The sequence below is a fragment of the Mesoplodon bidens genome (assembly GCF_964165515.1).
Source record: "Mesoplodon bidens genome assembly, chromosome: 2".
NCBI lineage: Eukaryota > Metazoa > Chordata > Mammalia > Artiodactyla > Ziphiidae > Mesoplodon > Mesoplodon bidens.
In genome coordinates this window covers 90,267,927-90,291,848 of record NC_138177.1, presented here as the reverse complement: position 1 = coordinate 90,291,848, position 23,922 = coordinate 90,267,927, and the positions used below count along the sequence as shown (strand labels likewise).

General features: G+C 40.7%; 1 protein-coding gene across 1 annotated transcript in view; it reads right to left on the bottom strand.

Annotated features, from left to right (window-relative positions):
* Window positions 1-644: 644 nt before the first annotated feature.
* The window catches only part of AKNAD1 (AKNA domain containing 1), a gene marked incomplete at its 5' end in the record, with an annotated part of 42,161 nt that continues 18,883 nt past the window's right edge, over window positions 645-23,922 (bottom strand). Inside the window, 15 exon segments of the mRNA XM_081258656.1 lie at window positions 645-2,570; window positions 3,313-3,412; window positions 4,460-4,541; window positions 4,660-4,703; window positions 5,594-5,759; window positions 6,589-6,696; window positions 6,792-6,798; window positions 6,802-6,914; window positions 9,873-9,970; window positions 13,150-13,235; window positions 13,341-13,509; window positions 16,101-16,244; window positions 16,450-16,787; window positions 19,011-19,080; window positions 19,082-19,165. Coding sequence (XP_081114782.1) covers window positions 2,439-2,570; window positions 3,313-3,412; window positions 4,460-4,541; window positions 4,660-4,703; window positions 5,594-5,759; window positions 6,589-6,696; window positions 6,792-6,798; window positions 6,802-6,914; window positions 9,873-9,970; window positions 13,150-13,235; window positions 13,341-13,509; window positions 16,101-16,244; window positions 16,450-16,787; window positions 19,011-19,080; window positions 19,082-19,165 — 1,741 coding nt within the window. The 3' untranslated portion in view covers window positions 645-2,438.

The following is a 23,922-nucleotide window of genomic DNA, read 5'->3' as shown; positions in this document are numbered from 1 at the left end:
CCCTGACTGATACAGTATTTAACAGAGATCCATCCTTATTTCTTTCTAAATAGATACTATACCAAATTTTATTGGGTAATCCCTCGTTCCCCAACTGAACTGAAATACTACGTTTCTCATAGACTAAGTTTGTATTTTGGTCTATTTCTGGATTCTGTTTTATTGACTTATAGTTTGTATCTCTTTTTCTCTATTTTATTTTTTAAATTTTTTATTGGAATATAGTTGATGTACAATGTTGTATTAGTTTCAGGTGTGTGGCAAAGTGAATCAGTTATACCATTCTTTTCCCATATAAGTCATTAAAGACTATTGAGTAGAGTTCCCTGTGCTATACAGTAGGTCCTTATTAGTTATCTATTTTATATATAGTTGTGTGTATATGTCAGTCCCAGGCTCCCAGTTTATTCCCTATTTTGATTCATGGTGTGTTAATATGTGGACGTAATCTCTGTTCCACCCATACCAAAATTACTGTTATTTTTCAGAAATTCCCTGGGTATTACATTTTTTAAAAATGAACTTTAGTCTCGTTAATACCAAAAGTTATTTTGATATTTTCATTAGGTTTACAGTAAATTTATAGGTTAATTTAGGGAAAATATGACCTTAAGAATCATTATTTTCTTTTTATAGATACTGCATATCACCATAATATTTTTCATGGTTCCATGTGAACTGGATCTTCTATTATGCTTTTCAAACAGATTTTTTTAAATTAATTAATTAATTTTTTTGGCTGCGTTGGGTCTTCGTTGCTGCACACAGGCTTTCCTTTTAGTTGTGGCGAGTGGGGGCTACTCTTCGTTGCAGTGTGCGGGCTTGTCATTGCGGTGGCTTCTCTTGTTGCGGAGCACGGGCTCTAGGCACGTGGGCTTCAGTAGTTGTGGCTTGCAGGCTCAGTAGTTGTGGCACACGGGAATAGTTGCTCCGCAGCATGTGGGATCTTCCCAGACCAGGGATCAAACCCGTGTTCCCTGCATTGGCAGGCGGATTCCTAACCACTGCGCCACCAGGGAAGCCCTGGATTTTTTTATATATAGGAAAGTTTCTGTTTTTGATATATTAATTTTAGAACTTGATATTTTACTAAGTAATGATAATAAAATAATAATGTGCAAATGCGTACTTTGTGCTTTATATGTGAGGCACTGTTTTTAAGTGTTTATATTACCTCATTCAGTCTTCTCATTTAATCCTGTGAGGATAGGCACTATTATCACCTCCATTTTTAAGCTGAGAAAAACAAAAGGCACAGAGAGGTTATATAATTTAACCTGGATGACATGTATATGTGGAGAGGAAAGGTGACATTAATAAACAGCTCTTTGGGTTTTTTTAATTGAAGTATAGTTGATTTACAATGTTGTGTTAATTACTGCTGTACAGCAAAGTGATTCAGTTATACATATATATGCTTTTCTTTTAATGTATTCTTTTCCATTATGGTTTATCATAGGATAGTGAAGATAGTTCTCTGCGCTATACAGTAGGAACTTGTTGTTTATCCATTCTATATGTAAAAGCTTACGTCTGCTAACCTCAACCTCCCACTCCATCCCTCCCCAACCCCCTGCCCCTTGGCAACCACCAGTCTAACAAACAGCTCTCTTTGAGACTGAGCATGAGAACAGTACATTGCCAGTGAGAGGGTTAAATTTTTGGTGTCTGCATTTTATCTGAGATCTTTGTATGCCTTGGTAACTATCTGTCCAGGGTTAGTACATGTGTGGAACAGACATTCATAGTAATCCAATGCCCTGTGATAAATGGAACTAAGAGTGTGATGACAGCAAACATTGGTCCATTCATTCAATCACCGCACACCTCAGTGATCACTCTGCCCTATCACACTGATAGGAGATCCTTTGAGGCCTACAGTTTAGGCCTCAGATTTCACATACATTTTAGGCTTAGAGCTGGAGAGACCCTTTGTTTCCTAAATTTCTTACTGGATTTGAAGACATAAGAGGTCATCACACATAAATTCCTAGTATAAGCTGATTCCCTACCCGACTCCACCCTCGGTAGAATGAGCAGTTACAGATTCTGGTATCAAGACCCTGAAAAAGACTTTTTTCGTTGTTGCTCCTAACTGAAACGATTTACTATCTCTGAAGCACATGTTTACTTCCTTTCAAACTTTAGTTTTTGCCACACTAATAGGTAAAAGTATATTTCATTATTTTGATTTCTTTTATTATGAGTTAGGAATAACATAGATTTATTTTTAAGCAAATATGTGTTGATTTTGAGTTTTAAGAATCAGAGGTCCATTTTTTGTTTCATTTTAGCACATTGTGTCCCCCATTTCTTGCAGTTTTGGTGTTTTCTCTAGAAAATCATCTTCATAAGTTGTGTAATAAGTAAAATACTTCTGGGGTGAAGACCAAGTTTTCTCTGCATTTTTTAAAAATCTTTGGTTGCCTTGAGTCAAACTAGTAGTTCAGTCTGTTCCTCCATCTCTGTACTTTGGCAAGATCTTCTGCAATAGTTCTAATCATTTGATCAGTAGTTTGTTTCAAAATAGTTGCTGTCCTTAGGGCATGATCCAAAGATGAGTTTAAAATCTACAGAGGAAAAGTCCACACGTTTTAGTTACATAAATTTACTACTGCTTCTGTTAATTGGGTTCCCTCATTATTGAACATTGCAAAGTGGAATTTTTGAAGTATTTGTTTTCCACCCAGTCTATTTCTGTTTTTGAGGCTTGGTTTCCTAGGAAACCAGTCTGAGATGGAATATATTTTGTAGAGAAAGGGACAGAAAAAAGACCAACACGTGACTGATGAGCATGAATCAGAGGGTGAAGTCAGCAACCTGCTGGGCTGTTTTCCTGCTGTGGAAAAAGAGATCCATGACAAAGAAGAAAATCTCTTGGGGGGAGGGGCATTGAAGGAGATTTAGGGGCCATAACCACTGAGAGGACACCCAGGGATGCAGCACATGCTGTGGCAGCATTTGAAAGTAACCTGATTGAAAATAGGAATCTACTGATAGCTCTAACCCCAGTGTCCCTGGAACAAACTTGCGAGTGGCATGCCTTCAGGTCTGCGCCGGGGAATCCTGTAGCTGAGGCACCACCCACAAAACATTTTCTCCAGGAAATATCCCTTGGAACCAATTTAGGAATAATACAAACCATGTGGCTGCTCAGGCTGTCTTTATGTTAGTGCTGAGCACAAGTTGTTTTAGCAGAGCATTTTCTGATGCTCTCATACTATAATAATTTAAGAGCCATCAGTTTTGTGGTCATCAAGACCAAACTTACAAGCTGCAAAGATTCTAGAGTGTTTTTTTCTAAGTCCTCACCTCAGATTCCATTTCTTCGATACCGGTAAAGTTGCTTGAGGATGTGCTTTCAGAAATCCTGCAGGAGTGGGAATGGGGTGAGGGTGTAGCAAGGTCTGAACTGTAAAAAAGGCAAAAGCACATTGATACTTGTATAAAGTGCCATCCTCAACTCTGTGGTTCAGTAGTGGGTGTGTGTGTGTGTGTGTTGGGGGCGAGGAGTTTGTGCACCCTCTGCCCAAGGACACACAACCAAGACACAAACCCAAGAACTCCCCAGTGGCTACCTTCATACACACTGCACTGCACTATGGTAGTGGGTAGTGGGGTTCAGACTGAGTGAGTGTGACTGCACACAGCCTCAACTCTGGTCACTCAGCTACACTGTCGATTCTGCCTCCTAAATAGCTCTTGAATACTAGACTTCTCTCTTTCCTTTTCTACCACCCTTGGCCAAGCTGCCATCATTCCACCTGGATTACTGTACTAGCCTCTTACTTGGCCTCTGTGCTCCAAACCTTGACTCCTCTAATCCATTCCCTCTCCCTTAGTAGTTAGAGTGATTTTTAAAACACTGGAAAACTTTAAAAAACGCTCTGGTTAAAAAAATCTCATTGGCTTCCCATTATACCTAAGAGTCTGAAATCCTTCCTGCAGCCGACAAGCCTCTGCACAGCCTAGCCCTGCTCATCTCATCACCCCATCTTTCCCCCACTGCTTCTCCCTCTTTTAGGCTCCAGCTACATTGTTCCTGAACTTGCCAAAGGCTTTTCCACACCAGAAGGCTCTCTTAGACTGGCATGTTCTTCACTCTTACTCCCCCATCCCCTTGCTACTTCATTCATACTTATCCTTTGGAACTCAGCTTCCCTAAACCCCCAAATTAGGTAATAGCACTCTGTATGCCCCCTTTTCCTCTACCAAAAAAGTAAGGGCAGGGACAGAAGTTGACTTTGTCACTGTGTCCTCAGCACCTGTGCAGTGTCCTGCTACTGACACTCAAGTATTTGTTGAATGAATAACTGAATGATTGAAATATTAGCCAGACTTAGGTTTGAATCCTGGCTCTACTACTTATGATCTAGGTGATCTTGGGCAGGTGATCTAATGCACTAAGCTCATTGCATGCTTCCAAACAATGGGTAGCCATTTTGTTAATCATACTTACTTTCCTGGTATGAGTTCACATTCATCATAAGAGGATTTTGAATTTGCACTCTGGAAACAGATCCATTTTGGTTTTGAATGAGCTGAAAACTGTTAGCTGTGATCAGATTCAGAGCATCAAAAATGATCCCCAAATGGTGGATATATGGGTATCATTCCCTGAACTTTTCTGTATGAATGAAATCTTTCATAAAATTTTACTAAGTAAATAAACTAGGGAACATGGAAAATAGCCATCGAGTATTCTGAATTCAAGAAAAGAAATTCAACATTTACACGGAGTTTTATTAGCAGACAAGAGACCAGGATTCTAGGTTCCCTTGGTGCTAGCTGTGTGACCTGGGCATGTCTACAGGCTCAACTTCTTCATCTGGCAAATGGAGGGATAATATTTTCCAAGAGTTTGAACTGAATGGATTTCTGAAGTCCTCTCCACTTTAGGAGCAAGGATTCTAGGAGTCAGAAACTAAATTATGTTACTAAGACAATTCCAGAAAATAGAGACTAAACAGAGAAGATAAATGTCACCATGGAAGACAAGAAGAACACCAGGAAGGAAGAGAAGAAAGCCAACAAATCTGCCTTCTCTGTCGCTGAGGCTCTCTTCTCCCCCTTCTCTTGCCTCTCCTCCTCTCTTCTCTATCTTCCCCTCTTTCTCCTTCATTTTCCTGTCATATCCACTGGTCTCTAGTAACTTGGCTTCACTCCCCCTCAGGAGGGTCCCATTTGACAAAGGAACAGGGAGAGACACAGAAGGCAGGGCAGAAGTCAGAAAGTCCAGATTTAGTCATGCTGTACCCAGACTTAAGTCATGACAAACAGAGGCACTAATGAGCTCAGTCTTAACCCCTTGGTCACCTCCAAATATAGTTGTGGATTTTATTTGAAACATGGAAATTCAGAGTTGGAGAGGGTCATAGGGTCATCTGGTCCAGTTCTCATAGTCTACAGATTACAACATACTGACAAAGTACATTGTCTCTCAGTCTACAGGTGGGACTCACGACCTCCTGCAATAGCCCGCTCCATTTTCTGTCCGTTCTGGAGGTTCTTGTCTAACACTGAGCAAAAGATGCTTCCCTGGGACTTCTACCCTCTTGGCCACTATATGTTTACTAATGGAGTTCAAGATCACATTTCAAGTGACTCAGTTGCTTTCTTCATTCGTATGTTGGAATAAGAGGTCTCATGGGCTGTAGACCCCAAAACCAAGGCGATTGTAAAGAAATCTGCCTGTTGCTTCTGCAGAGTCTTAGGGACTGTCTTCTCAACAGAACACATCCAACTGGAGGATCTGGCAGCTGGGGGTGAGTAGAGGAGACATAGCTGAGGTCAGCCAGATAAACACCATTCTTTAGTCTTGGACATTGGCAGTTGTAAAAGGTCAGAAACATTCTCTCTGGTGCCCTGTCCCCAGTGATGGAGAGAAAGCGCTCTGAAGGTATGAACTCACCCATGAGGAAAGGATGTCAGAGAACCAGACACAGCTGTCATTCAGAAGCAAGACAAGGGTGTTCCCTTCCCTCCTTTGTGTTCCCTTAGCACACTCTGTGCTCCTAGGTCTTATCACATTTTTCCATGAACTTTCCTTATTTGGGTAGGAGTTCCTTTCTCTCAATAGGTTGTAAACTCCTTGGGAGGAAGGAGCCATGATTTATTCATCTTTATAAATAAATGTTTGTGGGATTTTAATTATTTCCAGACAGCAAAATTTTGCATTGAAATTAGCAATATGATGTTTAAGGAGTGTAAAATAGTCATTTATGTGCTGAATTTTAGTGGGAATAGATGTAAAGCTTTTGCCCCTTCTGAATAATAACAAGAATAGTGGCAGTTATTCAGTCAGTTACTTGTTCAGCAAATATTTATGACTTGTTACCAACTTACACTGTATAGCACTTAGTAACTTTCAAAGTCCTTTATTACTAGGATTGCGTATCTCCCAGTCCCAACCCAGCCTCTAGCCATCCAGGTGTCAGGCTGGATGTGGAAGTGTCAGATGAGTGCTGGAGACCTGGCGGCAGACTAGACAGGGCAGGGGCTCCCCATATGGAAGCAGTGGCCGGTATATGGGTCTCCCATGCAGGCAGGTTGTGTACAAAGATGGGATCTTGCAGGAGATGTACTTACAAGGTGAAGAATTTTTATTTTCATTTAAATAGCGGAGCTGGGCAAAGGCACTTCTTTTGCTGTGATTAAAGAAATTCTGTCCCGGGGTGTTGAATATGTAATGAAATTCTAAAAAGAAAAGATTAAATATACAACTCATTGCCTGGGAGCAACAGCTGTCCCCAATTATGCCTTGTTTTCTGAGGCATCCCAGTCACTCTCACCTTTAGTTTATGCTTTACCACAGATTCTCTGGGAGTTATGAATCTTAGTGCAGCAGTTCTCACATTTATTACTCTGCAGTCCAGTCCCAGAAGCAGAATAGCAGCTGAGTCCTGTATCAGAACCTGAAAAAGCCCAAGTTACACAAAGGAAGTGTGAGTTTTTTTTATTACAGTCCTAAAATATGCTCTGGAGAGTAGAGCTCTGATCGTGCAAGGTATGCATTAGGCCCCAGAGTGTTCATTTCCCCAAGGGGAAATTTACCAAGGGGGGTCGCCAGCCTAGGGGTGACGTTTGGACTCCCCTTATGACAACTGAGAGATGTTTTGATAGGTAACAGTTCTGATAGGAAAGTCTTAAGATTTGCCTAGCACATGTAGGTGTTTAGTAAAGGTCCTCTGAATGGATGGATCTGTGAGAATTTCGTCCATTGACTTATCAGACGATCTTGCATTTGTAGTTATTTTTCCAGATTAGCCCTGATACATCCACATTCTCTTCTTAGACCCTGCGGTGGCCAAGAGCTTGTGTTTTGTCATCCAGGCAATTGGAACGATGGTTTTCCTCACATCACGTTTATAAGTCCATATGGGAACTTGAATCATAGCTTTGCCCTCATCAGTACCACAGAGAGGCTAGCAGTAGAGAGCATGTGTGTCCAGTGCAGGTCTGGGTCTTATTTGGCAGGTTGTGGGCAGTGGAGTTCTCCAGGTTAGGCCAGAGTGGGGGAGCATGGGCCTGGCAGGTGAGCACATCACACTTGGGTGTCCAAGCAACGTCTTAGCTCCAGGAGAGATGAGGCTTGGGGACAAAGCTTCTGCCAACGCTACCTGCCTGCTGCACTCATGACTACACTCATTTGTAACATTATCTTCCAAAGTGTAAATCACAAATGGAATGAGCTCTAGGAAGGCTGTTTTCTTTCCCAAATCTCAGTCAATAGTCATTGAATGCCTTCTAATCCAGAAGTCAAGGAAATTACAAATAGAGGAAGAAGGAGCTATACCTTGGGAAGGTTGTGTTGTACAGGAGAAAGGACATGGGTTCAGAGAGGCCTGATTTGCAGCCTGGCTCTGCCACTTATTGGCTATGTTGGTTGACAGTATGTCCACAAATTCTTTAACATACTTTTCAAAGGATAGAGCCTAATTCCTCTCACCTTGATTGTGACAACTCACAATTTAGTGACTTGCTTCTAACAAATAGAATAAAGTGGTAACGATGGTGTATAACTTCCAAAATTAGGTCATAAGAGACATTGAAACTTCCATCTCAGTCTTTCTCTTGGATCACTTGCCTGGGGGAAGCTGGCTGCCCTGTCCTAATGACACTCAAGCAGCCTTTTGGTCCACATGGTGAGGAACTGAGACCTCCTGCCAGTGGCCATGTGTGTGAACAATCTTGGAAGCAACTTCTCTAGCCCTAGTCAAGCCTTCAGATAATGGCAGTATTGGCCAACATCTTGACTGCAGCTTCATGAGAGACCTTGAACCTGAACCACCCAGCTAAATGGCTCCCAAATTCCTGACCAGCAGAAACTATGAGATAGAAAATGTTTGTTGTTTTGAGCCATTAAGGTTTGGGATACATCATTACACAGCAATAGATAACACACCAGGCTCTTTGACCCTGGCAAGTCACTTAATTTCTCCAAGCCTCCATTTACTTATCTATAAAATAAAGATAATAATTCCTACCTTACAGGGGTATTATGATAGTCAAGTGATGTATATTATATGTCAACCATTCTCAGTTCTTTAATTTCAGAACACTCTTACTTACACTCTTAAAATTGAGAACCTTAAAGAGCTTTTGCTTATTATAGTTTTTATCAAATATCGTAATATATGAAATTTTTTATACCTGTAGTAAAAACCCACCCTCCCCTTGCATTGGAGAAGAGCTGTCATACAACATTCAGTCAACTGAATGTGGCTTGGTAGAGAGGCATTTATAAATTTCAAGTCATTTTTGCTGCGTAGAATCATTCAGATTTTCCTAAGACTGAATGGGCAGTCTCAAAGCTTTTTTCTTTTAGAATTTTAAACTGAAGCATTTAAAAAATACTTTGTCATTTAAAAACAGTAATAATCCACTTCATGTTCACAAAATAACATTTTTTATGAAAAATAGCTATTTTTGAAAAAAATCAGTGAGAAAAATGGCAGTGTTTTACGTTTTGGCAAATTTCTAAAACATCTAGCTTAACAGAAGGCAGCTGGACTTTATAGCTGTATCTCCATTCAGTCTGTTGCAATATTGTTCTTGCACAGAAAAGAGAGGACCTCACGGCCCCCCAGCGGCCCTCTGACCACACTTTGAAAATCTCTACTCTGTTCTGGTGTCTGGTATACAGTAAGTGTTCGATCGATTAAACCTACTGTTATTATTAGAAAATGTGTCATCTACAGAGAAGAAATAGAACCAAATGTGACATAACAGGAAGAATATTGAGTTGAAGGAAAAAGCAAGCCTGGTTAGCTCTCTGGCCCCCAGCTTCCTGCTGTATAAACTGGGTAGATTAGGCTCGGGCGCTGATTTTCTTCTCAGGAGCTGCCTAAGCCAGCAGGCCTCAACTCCACCTCTTCCTCACCCAGGGCAGTCCTGCCAGGGGATGTTTTTCTGCTTAAATTATCTTTGGAGAAGGGCCCCTATGACTAAAACTCATTGAATTCCATGCACTGGTGCTCTCTGGGTCTGCTCCCCATTCTGACTTTCTTTGCTCCTATGAAATGTGTATGGACAAGTCAGCAGCAACTCTCCCGTGGCGGGGGAGCTCCCAAGGTGCAGATTACAGGTCATGCTGTGGGGCTGCCACGCAGAACTGATGCCGCCTCGTGACTGAGTCACGGAGCCCTGTGACTCCAGGCAGAGACAGGTGTGGGCACTTTCACCCTGCTTGACCACATCTCATTTGAATCAATTCATTATTAATTCTTCACATTTTGCAACAATAATAATAATAACCAACGTGCAACACCTTAGTCTAAGTAAAGCTATTTGATGTGGCACATGGTCTTCTGGCAGTGAGCGGACCCCAAGGAGAGGGATCATGACAACTGGCCCCAGGCCCCTCAATTTACCGAGAACTGAGTCTGGGTGCCGTGCCTTGTCTTGAATGGCAACAGGAAACCTTCCACGGTTGATTCCTCTGTGGCCTTTTTTCTCCATTTTTTGCTTCCTAAAAAAGGTGCATAAAATCCCATAAACTTTTAGTATACTGCTAATAGCGATAGTGAGAGGTCTGGTAAAACTGAAATGTGAAATTTCTTATGTTAGAGCCTGGAATGATGGAGGATGCATGTCATCCTCAACACAGCTATCCCTCTACCTGCCTGTTTGAGAGCTTCCCCATGAGAAAGTGCACCCAGCACAATTTGGCCTGAAAAGAACATGCATACCAAACATTAAAAGTAAATCTGTTTTGTTTCCCTGAGGATAATATCTAGTCATGATATGCATAAACAATATAGAAATTTGAAGCATGGAATTATAAAATTTGGAGTTTAATTCATTGTCTCAAAATCAGTTCTTATCAGGGGAAGAAGCTGTACTACATGTCAGTACCAGATCACGTGGCTTTGGACCCATAAGCACAAGCTGAGCGATCTGAAAATTCCAGCAAGGTGGATTTTGTCCAGTGTCTACGGGGCTAAAGGCTATGAGAGCATGTGGGGTTAATTTTAGTTGTGCAAGGCCACCAGGGGGCATCAGAAAGATGCCCTACGATTGTCATTTACTGGGACACTTCCTCCGACTTGTCTGTAGCTTCTGTCTCCCTCCTTCACAGAAATTCTAACTCCTCCAAAGGAATTTTAGTTGATAGCAATTCTTAAGAAAGCTCTAGCTCAGCCCCTGGAATACTGTAATAGCCCCTAGGGAACGTTGCTCATTCTTAACATGGAGGGCACCGTGCCCAAGATGTCCTGGATGTAGCCAGTGAGTCAGGAATGAGACTGATTCCCGGGGATGGAGTTTGAGCCTCAGGCCTTGCTTACAAATGTGTGCATGTCCCACTGTGCCTGGGCCTGCTGCTGGTGGAGAGAGGCGCCGTGCTTGGAGTTTGTGAGGCTGGGGACTGAGAAGCCAGGCCCTTTCCCTCTTCTTGGAAAAATATGCTCTCCTCATGAGTCACATATTTTCTCACACCTCATTTTCTGTCTCCACCCTCCTCCTCTGGGGCATTTGAACATCTGCTCTCCAAAGTGGAAAACTTGGATGGCACTCAAGTGAGTTTAGTCCAACACAAGACTTTCTTTTTCTGCCTCTTTTTAAACTTCTTTGTGCACTAAAATCTTCTTGCCAAAAACAGCTAGGGGCGGTTCTACTTGAGAAGACAGTTTTTCAACAAGACCAAGTAGCTGAAGTGTACTCTTAAATCCAAAATTCTGCATCAGACATAAAGGGGTAAGCATTTTACACGTAGTATATATGTTATTTATCTGCATATATAAAAATATCCTTCAAACAGTACGTACGTCAGTAGGCTAAATAAAGAACACATCCCATCTGAGAGAGAGCTAATCTTCTAAAAGAGTAAAGAGTATATATAGCCCTCTGTTCAATTAATTCCTCAGGGATGATATAGTCTACCAAGATTTCAATTTATAAATCATGCATATCGCCACATCACACCCCAGCAGTTGATTTACTGTTAGATCTGATTTTACACTTGGTTGTGTTTTGCCTTCCATCTTGTTCATTATAAAAGAGAAAATGTAGTCTAGACCACCAGTCCCTGTCTTGGTACTTTAGTGGTTCTGTGAGGTCTAGGCTACGAATTTGGAAGAGAAATATTTAGTACCTTGAAAGCTTAATCAAAATGTTTTTTTAATGTCAAACTATTTTTATTATACTTACTAAAACCTAAAAAAATGTCAAAACATAGGTTTTAATTCAATAAAAAAAAATAGTGGATCTGGGATGACTCAGGGATTTGGCATCATTTGTGACCTCTGTATTGAAAGGAGAGTCAAAGCTGATGACGGACATGTTGGTTTAAAATAATGGTCCACACCAGATGACACACGGATATTTAACCACAAAACCATGCTGTTTCTTTTTTAGAGGGCTGAAACTCAATAGGACCCTTATGACAAGTGCTCATTCCGTGCTGGCATGCTTTCCAACAGGAAACTTCAGTCTTTCAGACCTTGTCATCTGCCTCTATTAGAATCCATTATGTTCAGGTAATAGTGGTGGCTAAACAGCCCCTCCCTCCTTGCCTCTCCACCTTCCTAAGGTCAATTAGCCAAGCTTTGGCTCCAGTCCACAGTGCCTCTCAAGCCTGGAGGAGGCACCTCTTGCTGACTGATAGAAGCTTCAAATAAATGATTCTGAATCCACGTGGACTAACAGCTGACCAAAGAGTGTTTCAAAACCATTAAGAATTTCTCCTTAGGATTTCACATCTACAGCTTTTTACCCTATTTACAGCTTGTCACCTCTGGAAGATTTCTTGCTGAGGGATGTGGAGAAGTAAACCCTGGGACACGGGATTAGGTTTATTTCCGGTGGGACTGGGGGGCAGAGGTGGGACCCAACAGGGTTAAGTTTTCATTCATTGTGAGGAGAGAGTAGTGAGGCTGCGAGCTGGTACACAATGATGTATAATAATCTCCCACGTGGGCAAGGTTCAAAGGGAGCCTAAAGGCCAAACCACCCTCCATACGCTGTGGTCATGATTCTTAACCAAGAGGCCTATCAGAATCATCTGGGGAGATTTAAAAGAAAGATTTCCGGGCTTCCCTGGTGGCACAGTGGTTAAGAATTTGCCTGCCAATGCAGGAGACACGGGTTCGAGCCCTGGTCCGGGAAGATCCCACATGCTGCAGAGCAACTAAGCCCGTGCACCACAACTACAGAAGCCTGCGCGCCTAGAGCCCGTGCTCCGCAACCAGAGAAGCCGCTGCAATGAGAAGCCTGCGCACCACGATGAAGAGTAGCCCCCGTTCTCCGCAACTACAGAAAGCCCGCACACAGCAACGAAGACCCAACGCAGCCAAAATAAACAAACAACAAATAAATAAATAAATAAAAATTTAAAAAAGATTCCCACCAGGGCTTCACCCCGGGGAGGCTGATACTGTAGGTAGGGCTGAGGCATGTGCATTATTTTCAAGTCCCCTGGTAAGGCTGATGCTTTCCGCAGTTGAGAGCCGCTGCTAGAGGGATTTGTCAGTTGGGAGGGAGACCGGGCTGCGTGTCCAGCCCTGAGGTCTGTGATTCTATAACTCGGCCCATAACTCGACCCATGGCTGCTGGCACCAGTTCAGTTAGTTGATGCCCATCCTCACTGGAGTTGCTATCCCAGGACCGGCTCCCACCCACCCTGGGAATTTAGCAGCTGGAAACCCTCACCATTCAAGGACCTGGTGGCAGAAGGCACAGCTTGCACCGGTCGTCTCCGCACTGTCCTGCCTCCCCGAAGCATTGTTGGGCTCCTCCTATACCACAAAGCACACGAAGATGTGGATGTGACCAAGGAAGTGACTCACCCCTCGGCTGCTCAGGCACAGCCCAGCAAGCCGCGCGGACCCCACCAAACTCACCATCTCAGGACTCCTCCACTCTGATTTCTGGCTCAGTGGGGCCTGTGCTGTAACGGCCTGGGGCTTAGAGAAAGAAAGCTTCCACCCTGACTTGACTTCCTTCCTTCTCCAGACATTTAAAAATCTAGTACAGATGAGAGAATACTCTCCCCACCCTGTTTTCTCTTTCCTTTAGTTTCAAATTACACCAAGCTCCACCAGAGGATGAACCAATTTAAGATGATTTTTAAATCCTTCAATCTGACCACTGGTTAGCAGAATCTAAAAGCCTTTCCAAAGCAATGTATTCAACTATGAATTAAAACAAGGTTTAGGGACTATCTCGAGGCCTAAATGATTGTTTATATGTCCCTTGTTTAACACACACAAAAAATCACACTGTGGAACTGAAAAGGCTGACACCACCCTTACTATGGTTTTACCCTTTATGTAAACAGAAAATAAACGTACTTTTCTCACCATTTTAAACAATAGTGAGAAATAAGCATCATTGTACAAACAGCTTTTTCTATATTTTGAATTACTTCATTAGGAAATGTCTGGGTCGAAGGTTGTGAAAGTGCTTGTGTGATGATACATGTGGCCTAATTGCTTTCCACCAAAGCTGTACGAATTACAGAGCCGCCATCAATGTTGGCGGCTCATTCCTCTACACCTTCCTCTGCATCAGGAGTTATCCCTTGAAAATGTTCTTGTTAATTTAAAAAGCAGGGGTGGCTCCTTGTGTTATTAACATTTCCTGTTATTAAAGGAGATAAACATTTCCCCATATGTTTATTTATTGGTTGTATTTCCTACTTGTGACTTTTAGTTCTAATCTTTTATCCATTAATTTTTTGGAGGGTTTCAGTGTTTAACCATTTGTTGATTGCTCCTTGTGCAAAGTACCTCTCATATCACCTCCTTTATCCCTCACCACCATCCTGGCATGTCGATCCCATTTTAGTGATGAATAATCTGCGGCTCAGAGAATTTAAGCAGCTCGTCAAGGTCACACAGAGTGAGTGGCAGAGCTGGCCTTTGAGCCTTTCCCCGTTCGCCTGTGTCCTTAACCACAGAGCTACTGCTCCTTTGTGCCCTTGTCAGAGCAACTTTGTATGATAAAAATCTTAATTCTGAACAGTGTTTGCTCTTACTATTTTCCAAGTTGTCTGCCTTTCTTAAAAAGACTTACTGTGGTTTCAGTTTTGCAAACATTAGTTGAAATGTTGACATTGTCAAAGAGGTGGTGGAAATGGCCAAGAAACATATGAAAATGGGTAAATTTCACAAATAGTCAAAGAAATACAAATTAACACAATGAGATATCAGTTTTCATTTATCACTTTAGCAAAGGTTGGAGAGAAAAAGAAAACAGATACCCTGGTTTGGCTCAGGTTGGAAGGCACCTTCATTCCCAGGCACTGTTGTGGGCACCACTTTGCTAAAGGCCACTTTATCCAAATTTTCACTGTGTATCTTTTGAACCATTAACTGCAATCCTAGGTTTTTATTCAAAGGAACTAATCAACTATGGCCAAAGGTTTGCATATAAAGTGATTTTACTGAAGCAGTGTTTCTACTATCAAAGAAGTGGAAAAAACTAAATGTCCATCAATAAGGGATTGGTTTAATGAATCAGGGTACACCCATACTATGAAATACAATGCAGTCCTTAAAAATGAAGCTGTAGGTTTATTCAATAACTTTTGAGAGGCCCACAATATAATGTTAGATGTAAAAAGCATATCCTAAAACAATACATGTATGGGGACTTCCCTGGCAGTCCGGTGGTTAAGACTGCCTTCTAATGCAGGGAGTGTGGGTTCAATCCCTGGTGGGGGAGCTAAGATCCCGCATGCCTCTCAGCCAAAAAACCAAAACGTAAAACAGAAGCAATATTGTAACAAATTCAGTAAAGGCTTTAAAAATGGTCCACATCAAAAATTCTTTAAAAAGCCCCCAATACATGTATGATCCCATTTTTGTAAAAATGTGTATGTGTATCAGAGAAAAAAAAAGACCAGATATACACTAAAATATTAGCAATGGTTTTCCTGTCAGTGAAATGTTCCTCTGTATACTTTTCTCTATTTTCTGATTTTTTTGCAATAAGCCTGTATCGCTTTTATAATTTAAAAAATAATGAGGGTTTTTTTGTTTCATTTTTCCCCTGTGTTTTCTTTTATTACTTCTGGGCCTTCAGGGAGTATCTCCGCACTTCACAGTTAAGGGAGATTTACATTAGCAGAATGTAGGGGGGGTGCCCTCCACATGAACTGGGAGACCTGGGATCCAGTGTCTCCTGTCATTTGTGCTGGGCAAATCTTTTCACCTTTCTAAGCTTCCAATTTTTCTTCTGCAAAAAGTCTATGCAAACAGCAAAACTCCGAACCAACAGAATTTTTACTGTTTATTGCTTATTATAATTTTGTCATTATTATTTTAGACCCAGGGCTTTTAATCCCAGTATTTCCAATTCCTTTATAATGAAATCATCTCAAAGTGTGGTCCCCAGACCAGCAGCATTGACATCACCTGGGAGCTTGTTAGAAATGCAGAATTGCAGGCTCACTCCAGACCTACCGAATCAAAGCCAGCATTTCAGTAAGATCTGTAGGTGAGTCCATGACAGGCTGCAGTTGCAGAAGCCCTGATCTAGAACAGGTACCTCAGGCAGGTTTCTCCTGAGATTTGAAAGAGTGGAGAGGGTTAGCAATACAGGCAACTCTCACCAGCACTAACACCCAGGGCGCCAGTTAGTATAAGAGCCAAGTGAACTTAATTATGCCAATTTCAGAGTCACGTTCAGCCATACTGGTTGGTTGAAGAGCCAAGGCAATGAACTGAGCCGAGCCGGGACGGGGCTGCAGGACATTACTCCGGAAGCCGAAGACAACCTCGTGGTCATTTGATCTGGTTAGTCTAGTTTTTTTTTTGTTTTTTTTTAAAGCAGTTTGAATTTTAGAGTCAGTTCTTGAGCTATCTGGGTGCTCCACTTTGGGGGATTATTTGGCTTTTGTTTAATCTGGTGAAGAGTCACTGGGAATTTAATTTCAGCACTCCTGGGACAGTGGGACCAAGGGACCACTTGCCCTTTTCCCACCCTCCCTCCCCTGGGCGTCTCTACGGAGAGAGGGCCCCCAAGGAAGCCAGGCTCCCGGAGGTGGAAGCGGTGGTCCAAGTCCACCTCTTCCTTCTCGGACCTGCGGGAGGGGCCCGTCGCTGCCCTCTTCTGGGCTGTGGGACCAGCCTGTCAAGTTCCTCGGAAGAGGGGGCCTCCTGTGTCTGTGCCGGCGGTGGGGGGTGGGCGGCGCCCTGTCCCCTCTCACCCACATGGCCCGGGCGCCACGCAGGACGGCCAGGGTGCTCCTTGGGTAACTGGGGAGCCGCATAGAGGGACTTGCCATTAGGGCTGCTGTTGCACAGGAGTTGACTCAAAATCGGTTCTGCATTTCCACACCACCCCTAAGGCATCATCACATCCTGCCTGGAGTCCCTTTCCCCAGACTCCTCACCTAGCTACCTCCTTCTTATCCCCCAGTACTCAATTCAGATCTCACCTCTGACCCTACCCTCCCACTGTGAGTTACTTTTGGTCATATCCCATCACCTAATTGTCACGGTACCTAACACCCAGGTAATGTGCTTACTGTGAGCCAGGCCCTGTTTTTTTTGTTTTGTTTTGTTTTGTTTTTTGCGGTACGCGGGCCTCTCACTGTTGTGGCCTCTCCCGTTGCAGAGCACAGGCTCCGGACACGCAGGCCCAGCGGCCATGGCTCACGAGCCCAGCCGCTCCGCGGCATGTGGGATCTTCCCGGACCGGGGCACGAACCCGTGTCCCCTGCATCGGCAGGCGAACTCTCAACCACTGCACCACCAGGGAAGCCCTAGGCCCTGTTTTAAGTACGTATATTAACTCATTTAAGAGTCCTAATAATATCATTAAAATTTCTAAGAAGCTGCCAGGTGAAGCCAATGCTGCTGGTCTGGGGACCAACTTTGAGATATTTCATTATAAAGGAATTAGAAATAATGGAATTAAAAACCCCTGGGTCTAAAATGATAATGACAAAATTATAGTAGACATAATAGTTCCGTTGGTTCAGACCTTTACAGTTTGCAAAGACTTTTTGCTAAAGAGGAGTTGGAAGCTTAGGCAGATATTATTATCCTCACTTTATACAGGAGGAAACTGAGGCACAGAGAGTTTATATAACTTTCTTAAGGTCACAAAGCTGATTAATGACAGAGCTCATATTGATATTTGAACCCAGGCAGTCTGGCTTTACAGTCCTAAGGAATGCATTATTACTTGCACCTACATAGCACTTTTAACATTCTGTAATTCCACGTTAATTTTATCTGTTCGTTGTATGTGTCCCTCATGGAAATGTAAGCATCTTGAGGGCAGGTGGTTTGTCTACCTTGTTTATATTGTATCCCCAATACCTAGAAAAGTGCCTAGCATTTAGCAAGAAATATTTACTGAATGAATGGTTAATATTAGAGGTAGACTCTCTTTTCAGGGCTATTTATCACAAAGTTATAGAGTCCTCATCATCTCACAACAGTTGCTATACGCTTGGGACCAGTTAAGAAGAGCAAACCCAGACCTGAGGGGAGTGCTGAGCAGGAGGCTGGGCTGCCTCACTAGGCTCACTCACACCATGTTGAAGCTAATTTCGGTTCAGGACTAGAGAGAGAACCAGCTGCGAACCTTGAGGATCATTTGTTAAATCCACAGTGGCGCAGAGTTTATTATACTGAGTATTCACTCCATACCAGGCATTCAGTCAGTTGTTCAGGCTACAAAGATGGGTACAAAGGCACAAGGACAAATGAGACATGATGCTATGGGGGCACAGAGGCTGGGGTGAAGAATCCTGCCTGGAGTGGGCAGCTATGCATCAAGCTTATATAAATGGGCTAACTCTGAAGATGGGCCTTGAATGAATGGGATTTTGCCAGGCAAGTAAGGGTTTTGAGGAGGCAAACATACTTGTTTGGAAGGGCTAACATTTATATAATCTTCAATATCCTGTCCTAAACTCTGACAAAAACCTATTCAAGTTTTGAATAACAGCCACGGGCTGTGTCTTCAAATACAGTCAACTTAAGGCAATTATCCAGATGATACCATTTGTCAGAATTTTCATGTATTCTGAAATGTTCTGATAGTTGAGGTTACAAAAGGTAATATAGAAAGACACTGGTAATTGATTTGAATTCCTGGTTTTGCATATGTAGACAATCCAAAAGAATTTCACTTGAGAGAAAGAAAATGTAGAAGTGGACTCCTGAGAAATGGTTCTTTCACTGAGTGTGTTATTCTTTATGTAGTAGAAATAGTACAAAACTATTAAGAAGAAAAATTATTTCTTCCAGGCATGCAAGATCTACAAAAAATGTTACTATTCATCCAGAAGAAATAGCTCTTTAGCAGTTCATCAATTTAAGCTGCATTGTTACATCCTAAACCAATAAGATATTTCAAAAACCAGCACTTGAAATAGCGTCTAATTCTTAAAAGCTGGTTCCACTTTAAATAATATGATTCATAGGCCTTTGGAAAGTTAAATTTTCATGAAATGTTAAGATAGAATTCAGTGATTCCATTAATTAGGATTCTATAAATACATAAAAACCATTTTTCTTGGCATGAAATTAGGCTGTAGGCTGCTATATTACCTCATTTGAGGATGGAGAGGATGTGGATGACAAGTCATCCAGGTTGATTTGAGAACTCACGGGAAGAGACAGCTGAAGTATATTTGCCTTTATTAATTTTCTCTTTAAAATCTTCAAGTAGCATCTCCAACGTGAACATTTCACCTTCTACTTTTCTAGGTAAATATAAACACACAGGCATCTTATTGAGTATGCAGTCAACATTCTAATTAGTAACAACAGTTCTTGAATATAACATTGATCTACATTTTTAATGCCGTCTATCTTCAGACAGGAAGGATAATGGACACCTGCCCTGACAGGCATCCTGTTTATAGTTTCACTCCAAAGGCCTGGGCTCTAATACTCAATTTTTTCTTCCAGTTTTATTGAGATATAATTGACATACAGCACTGGACAAGTTTAAGGTGTACAACATAATGACGTGACTTACATACAACACGAAATGATTATCACAACAATTTAGTGAACATCCATCATCTCATATAGATACAATATTAAAGAAATAAGAAAAAAATTTTTTCCTTGTGATAAGAACTCTTAGGATTTACTCTCAACAACTTTCATATATAACATACAGTAGTGTTAATTATATTTATCATGTTCTATATTTCTAATTCTCATTTTGTTATTCATTAGCTGTGTATCCTTTGGCAAATCACTTAATCTTTCTGTGCCTCCAATGTCTCAACTATAACATGAGATAACAATACTTTGCTTATCTGGATCTGATTATTTTGAGGTCCCTTACAGTTCTAAGAGCTATGATTCTAGGAAAATAGTGAGTTATATCAACTGAAAATGAATGATATGAAAAATCTGAATAACTTAATTAACAAGCTTGATCCATAGGTATATGTACATATAGGTATGTGTGTATTTATGTACATGCATATATAAATATAAATATATATTTTGCCCCAAAGAATTAATTTTCCTCAAATTCATTAAATTTATAAAAATTTATCTCATATTACTCCACAAAGAAAAATCTCAACAAATTCCAAAACATTAAAAATTATACCAGTTCTTTCCCATTAAGATCAAGAACAAGGCAAAAATATTCCTTCTCACCACTCCTATTCAACATTGTACTTGAAGTCCTAGCTAAAACAACAAGGCAAGAAAAGGAAAGAGAAGGTATACACATTGGAAAGGAAGAAATAAAATTGTCTTTGTCCACAGATGACATGATCATCTGTGTAGAAAATTAGAATCAACAAAATACTTCTGGAACTAATAAGCAATTATAGTGAGGTTGCAGAGTACAAGGTTAATATATGAAAGTCAATCTTTTAATGAACAAGTGGAATTTGAAGTTAAAAACATAGTACCATTTACATTAAGATCCAAAAAAATTAAATACTTAGGTATAAATCTAAAAAAATATGCACAAGATCTATATGAAGAAAATTACAAAACTCTGATAAGTGAAATCAAAGGACTAAATAAATGGAGAGATAGTCCACATTCATGGATAGGAAGACACAATATTATCAAAATATCTGTTCTTCCCAACTTGATCTATAGATCCAGTGCAATCCTAGTAAAAATCCCAGCAGCTTCTTTTGTGGCTATTGGCAAACTGACTCTAAAGTTTATATGGGGACTTCCCTGGTGGTCCAGTGGTAAAGAATCTGCCTTCCAATGCAGGGGACTTGGGTTCGATCCCTGGTCAGGGAACTAAGAACCCACATGACGTGGGGCAACTAAGTCTGCCACAACTACTGAGCCCACATTCCTCAACTAGAGAGCCCACACGCCACAACTAGAGAGAAGCCTGTGCCACAATGAAAGATCCCACATGCCGCAACTAAGACCTGACACAACCAAAAAAATAAATAAAATAAATATTTTTTAAAATAAAGTTTATATGGAGAGACCAAAGACCCAGAATAGCCAACATGATATTGAAAGATAAGAACAAAGTTGGAGGACTCAACTTCAAGACTTACTAGAAAGCTACAGTAATCAAGGCAGTGTGGTACTGATGAAAGACTAGACAAATAGATCAATGGAGCAGAATAGACAGCCTACAAATAGACCTACATAAAATTAGTCAACTGATATTTGACAAAGGAGTAAAGGTGATACAATGGAATAAAGATAATCTTTTCAACAAATGGTGCTGGAACAACTGGACATCCATGTGCAAAAAAAAAAAAAAATGAATCTAGACACAGACCTTACACTCTTCACAAAAATCAGCTCAGAATGGATCACAGACCGGGAATAGAAGGATCATGTTTATGTATAGAATGGGTTGGGAAATTTTCCCTTTTCTATGTTCCAGAAGAGTTATTTAAAATCTTTGTTGAACTTACCCATAGTCCCACTTGGATTTGGTACCTTTTGGGGGTTTGACTGTTTACAATCTTTTCTATTTTTCTCTGGTTATTAGTCTTTTCAGATTTCCTACCTCTTTTTGAGTAGAGTTTAATAATTTATATTTTCCTAGAGATTTGTCCATTTCATCTAGATTTTAAACTGTGTTGATATGAAGTTGTCCAATCCCATTTGATCTAAAAGTTGTATTCTGATATTTTTCCTTTCTCATTCTTTATGTTATTTATGCTTTTCAGTCAGACTTTCCAGTGGTTTATTTTATAGATATTTTCAAAGAAAATGTTTTATTGATCAAATTATTTTAAATTTCATTTATTTCTCCTTCCTTTTATGAATCTCTTCCTTTTGGGGGGTTTATTTTGCTATTCTTTTTCTGCCTTCCTGGTTTGAATACTTAGTTTATTGGTTTTGAACTTCCCCCCCTAATAAATGCATTTTAAAACTATAAATGTTCTTCAGAGTACTGCTTTAGCTACATTACATTGGTTTTCATGTTATTTTCTCATTTATTATTGACTTGTAGATTATTCCTAACATCCATTTTTATTTCCAATTTTTTTAAATTTATTTTTTTGCTTTATAACAAATTTAATCAGTTATACATATACATATGTTCCCTTATCCCCTCCCTTTTGCGTCTCCCTTCCACCCTCCCTATCCCACCCCTCCAGGCGGTCACAAAGCACCGAGCTGATCTCCCTGTGCTATGCAGCTGCTTCCCACTAGCTATCTACCTTACGTTTGGTAGTGTATATATGTCCATGCCGCTCTTTCACTTTGTTGCAGCTTACCCTTCTCCCTCCCCATATCCTCAAGTCCATTCTCTAGTAGGTCTGTGTCTTTATTCCTGTCTTACCGCTATGTTCTTCATGACATTTTTTTTTCTTAAATTCCATATATATGTGTCAGCATACAGTATTTGTCTTTCTCTTTCTGACTTACGTCACTCTGTATGACAGACTCTAGGTCCATCCACCTCATTACAAATAGCTCAATTTCATTCCTTTTTATGGCTGAGTAATATTCCATTGTATATATGTGCCACATCTTCTTTACCCATTCATCCAATGATGGACATCTAGGTTGTTTCCATCTCCGGGCTATTGTAAATAGGGCTGCTATGAACATTTTGGTACATGTCTCTTTTTGAATTATGGTTTTCTCAGGGTATATGCCCAGTAGTGGGATTGCTGGGTCATATGGTAGTTCTATTTGTAGTTTTTTAAGGAACCTCCATACCGTTCTCCATAGTGGCTGTACCAATTCACATTCCCACCAGCAGTGCAAGAGTGTTCCCTTTTTTCCACACCCTCTCCAGCATTTATTGTTTCTAGATTTTTTGATGATGGCCATTCTGACTGGTGTGAGATGATATCGCATTGTAGTTTTGATTTGCATTTCTCTAATGAATAAAGATGTTGAGCATCCTTTCATGTGTTTGTTGGCAGTCTGTATATCTTCTGTGGAGAAATGTCTATTTAGGTCTTCTGCCCATTTTTGGATTGGGTTGTTTGTTTTTTTGTAATTGAGCTGCATGAGCTGCTTATAAATTTTGGAGATTAATCCTTTGTCAGTTGCTTCATTTGCAAATATTTTCTCCCATTCTGAGGGTTGTCTTTTGGTCTTGTTTATGGATTCCTTTGCTGTGCAAAAGCTTTGAAGTTTCATTAGGTCCCATGTGTTTATTTTTGTCTTTATTTCCATTTCTCTAGGAGGTGGGTCAAAAAGGATCTTGCTGTGATTTATGTCATAGAGTGTTCTGCCTATGTTTTCCTCTAAGAGTTTGATAGTGTCTGGCCTTACATTTAGGTCTTTAATCCATTTTGAGCTTATTTTTGTGTATGGTGTTAGGGAGTGATCTAATCTCATACTTTTACATGTCCCTATCCAGTTTTCCCAGCACCACTTATTGAAGAGACTGTCCTTTCTCCACTGTACATTCCTGCCTCCTTTATCAAAGATAAGGTGACCATATGTGCGTGGGTTTATCTCTGGGCTTTCTATCCTGTTCCATTAATCTATCTTTCTGTTTTTGTGCCAGTACCATACTGTCTTGATTACTGTAGCTTTGTAGTATAGTCTGAAGTCAGGGAGCCTGATTCCTCCAGCTCCATTTTTTGTTCTCAAGATTGCTTTGGCTATTCGGGGTCTTTTGTGTTTCCATACAAATTGTGAAATTTTTTGTTCTAGTTCTGTGAAAAATGCCAGTGGTAGTTTGATAGGGATTGCATTGAATCTGTAGATTGCTTTGGGTAGTAGAGTCATTTTCACAATGTTGATTCTCCCAATCCAAGAACATGGTACATCTCTCCATCTATTTGTATCATCTTTAATTTCTTTCATCAGTGTCTTATAATTTTCTGCATACAGGTCTTTTGTCTCCTTAGGTAGGTTTATTCCTAGATATTTTATTCTTTTTGTTGCAATGGTAAATGGGAGTGTTTCCTTGATTTCACTTTCAGATTTTTCATCATTAGTATATAGGAATGCCAGAGATTTCTGTGCATTAATTTTGTATCCTGCAACTTTACCAAATTCATTGATTAGCTCTAGTAGTTTTCTGGTA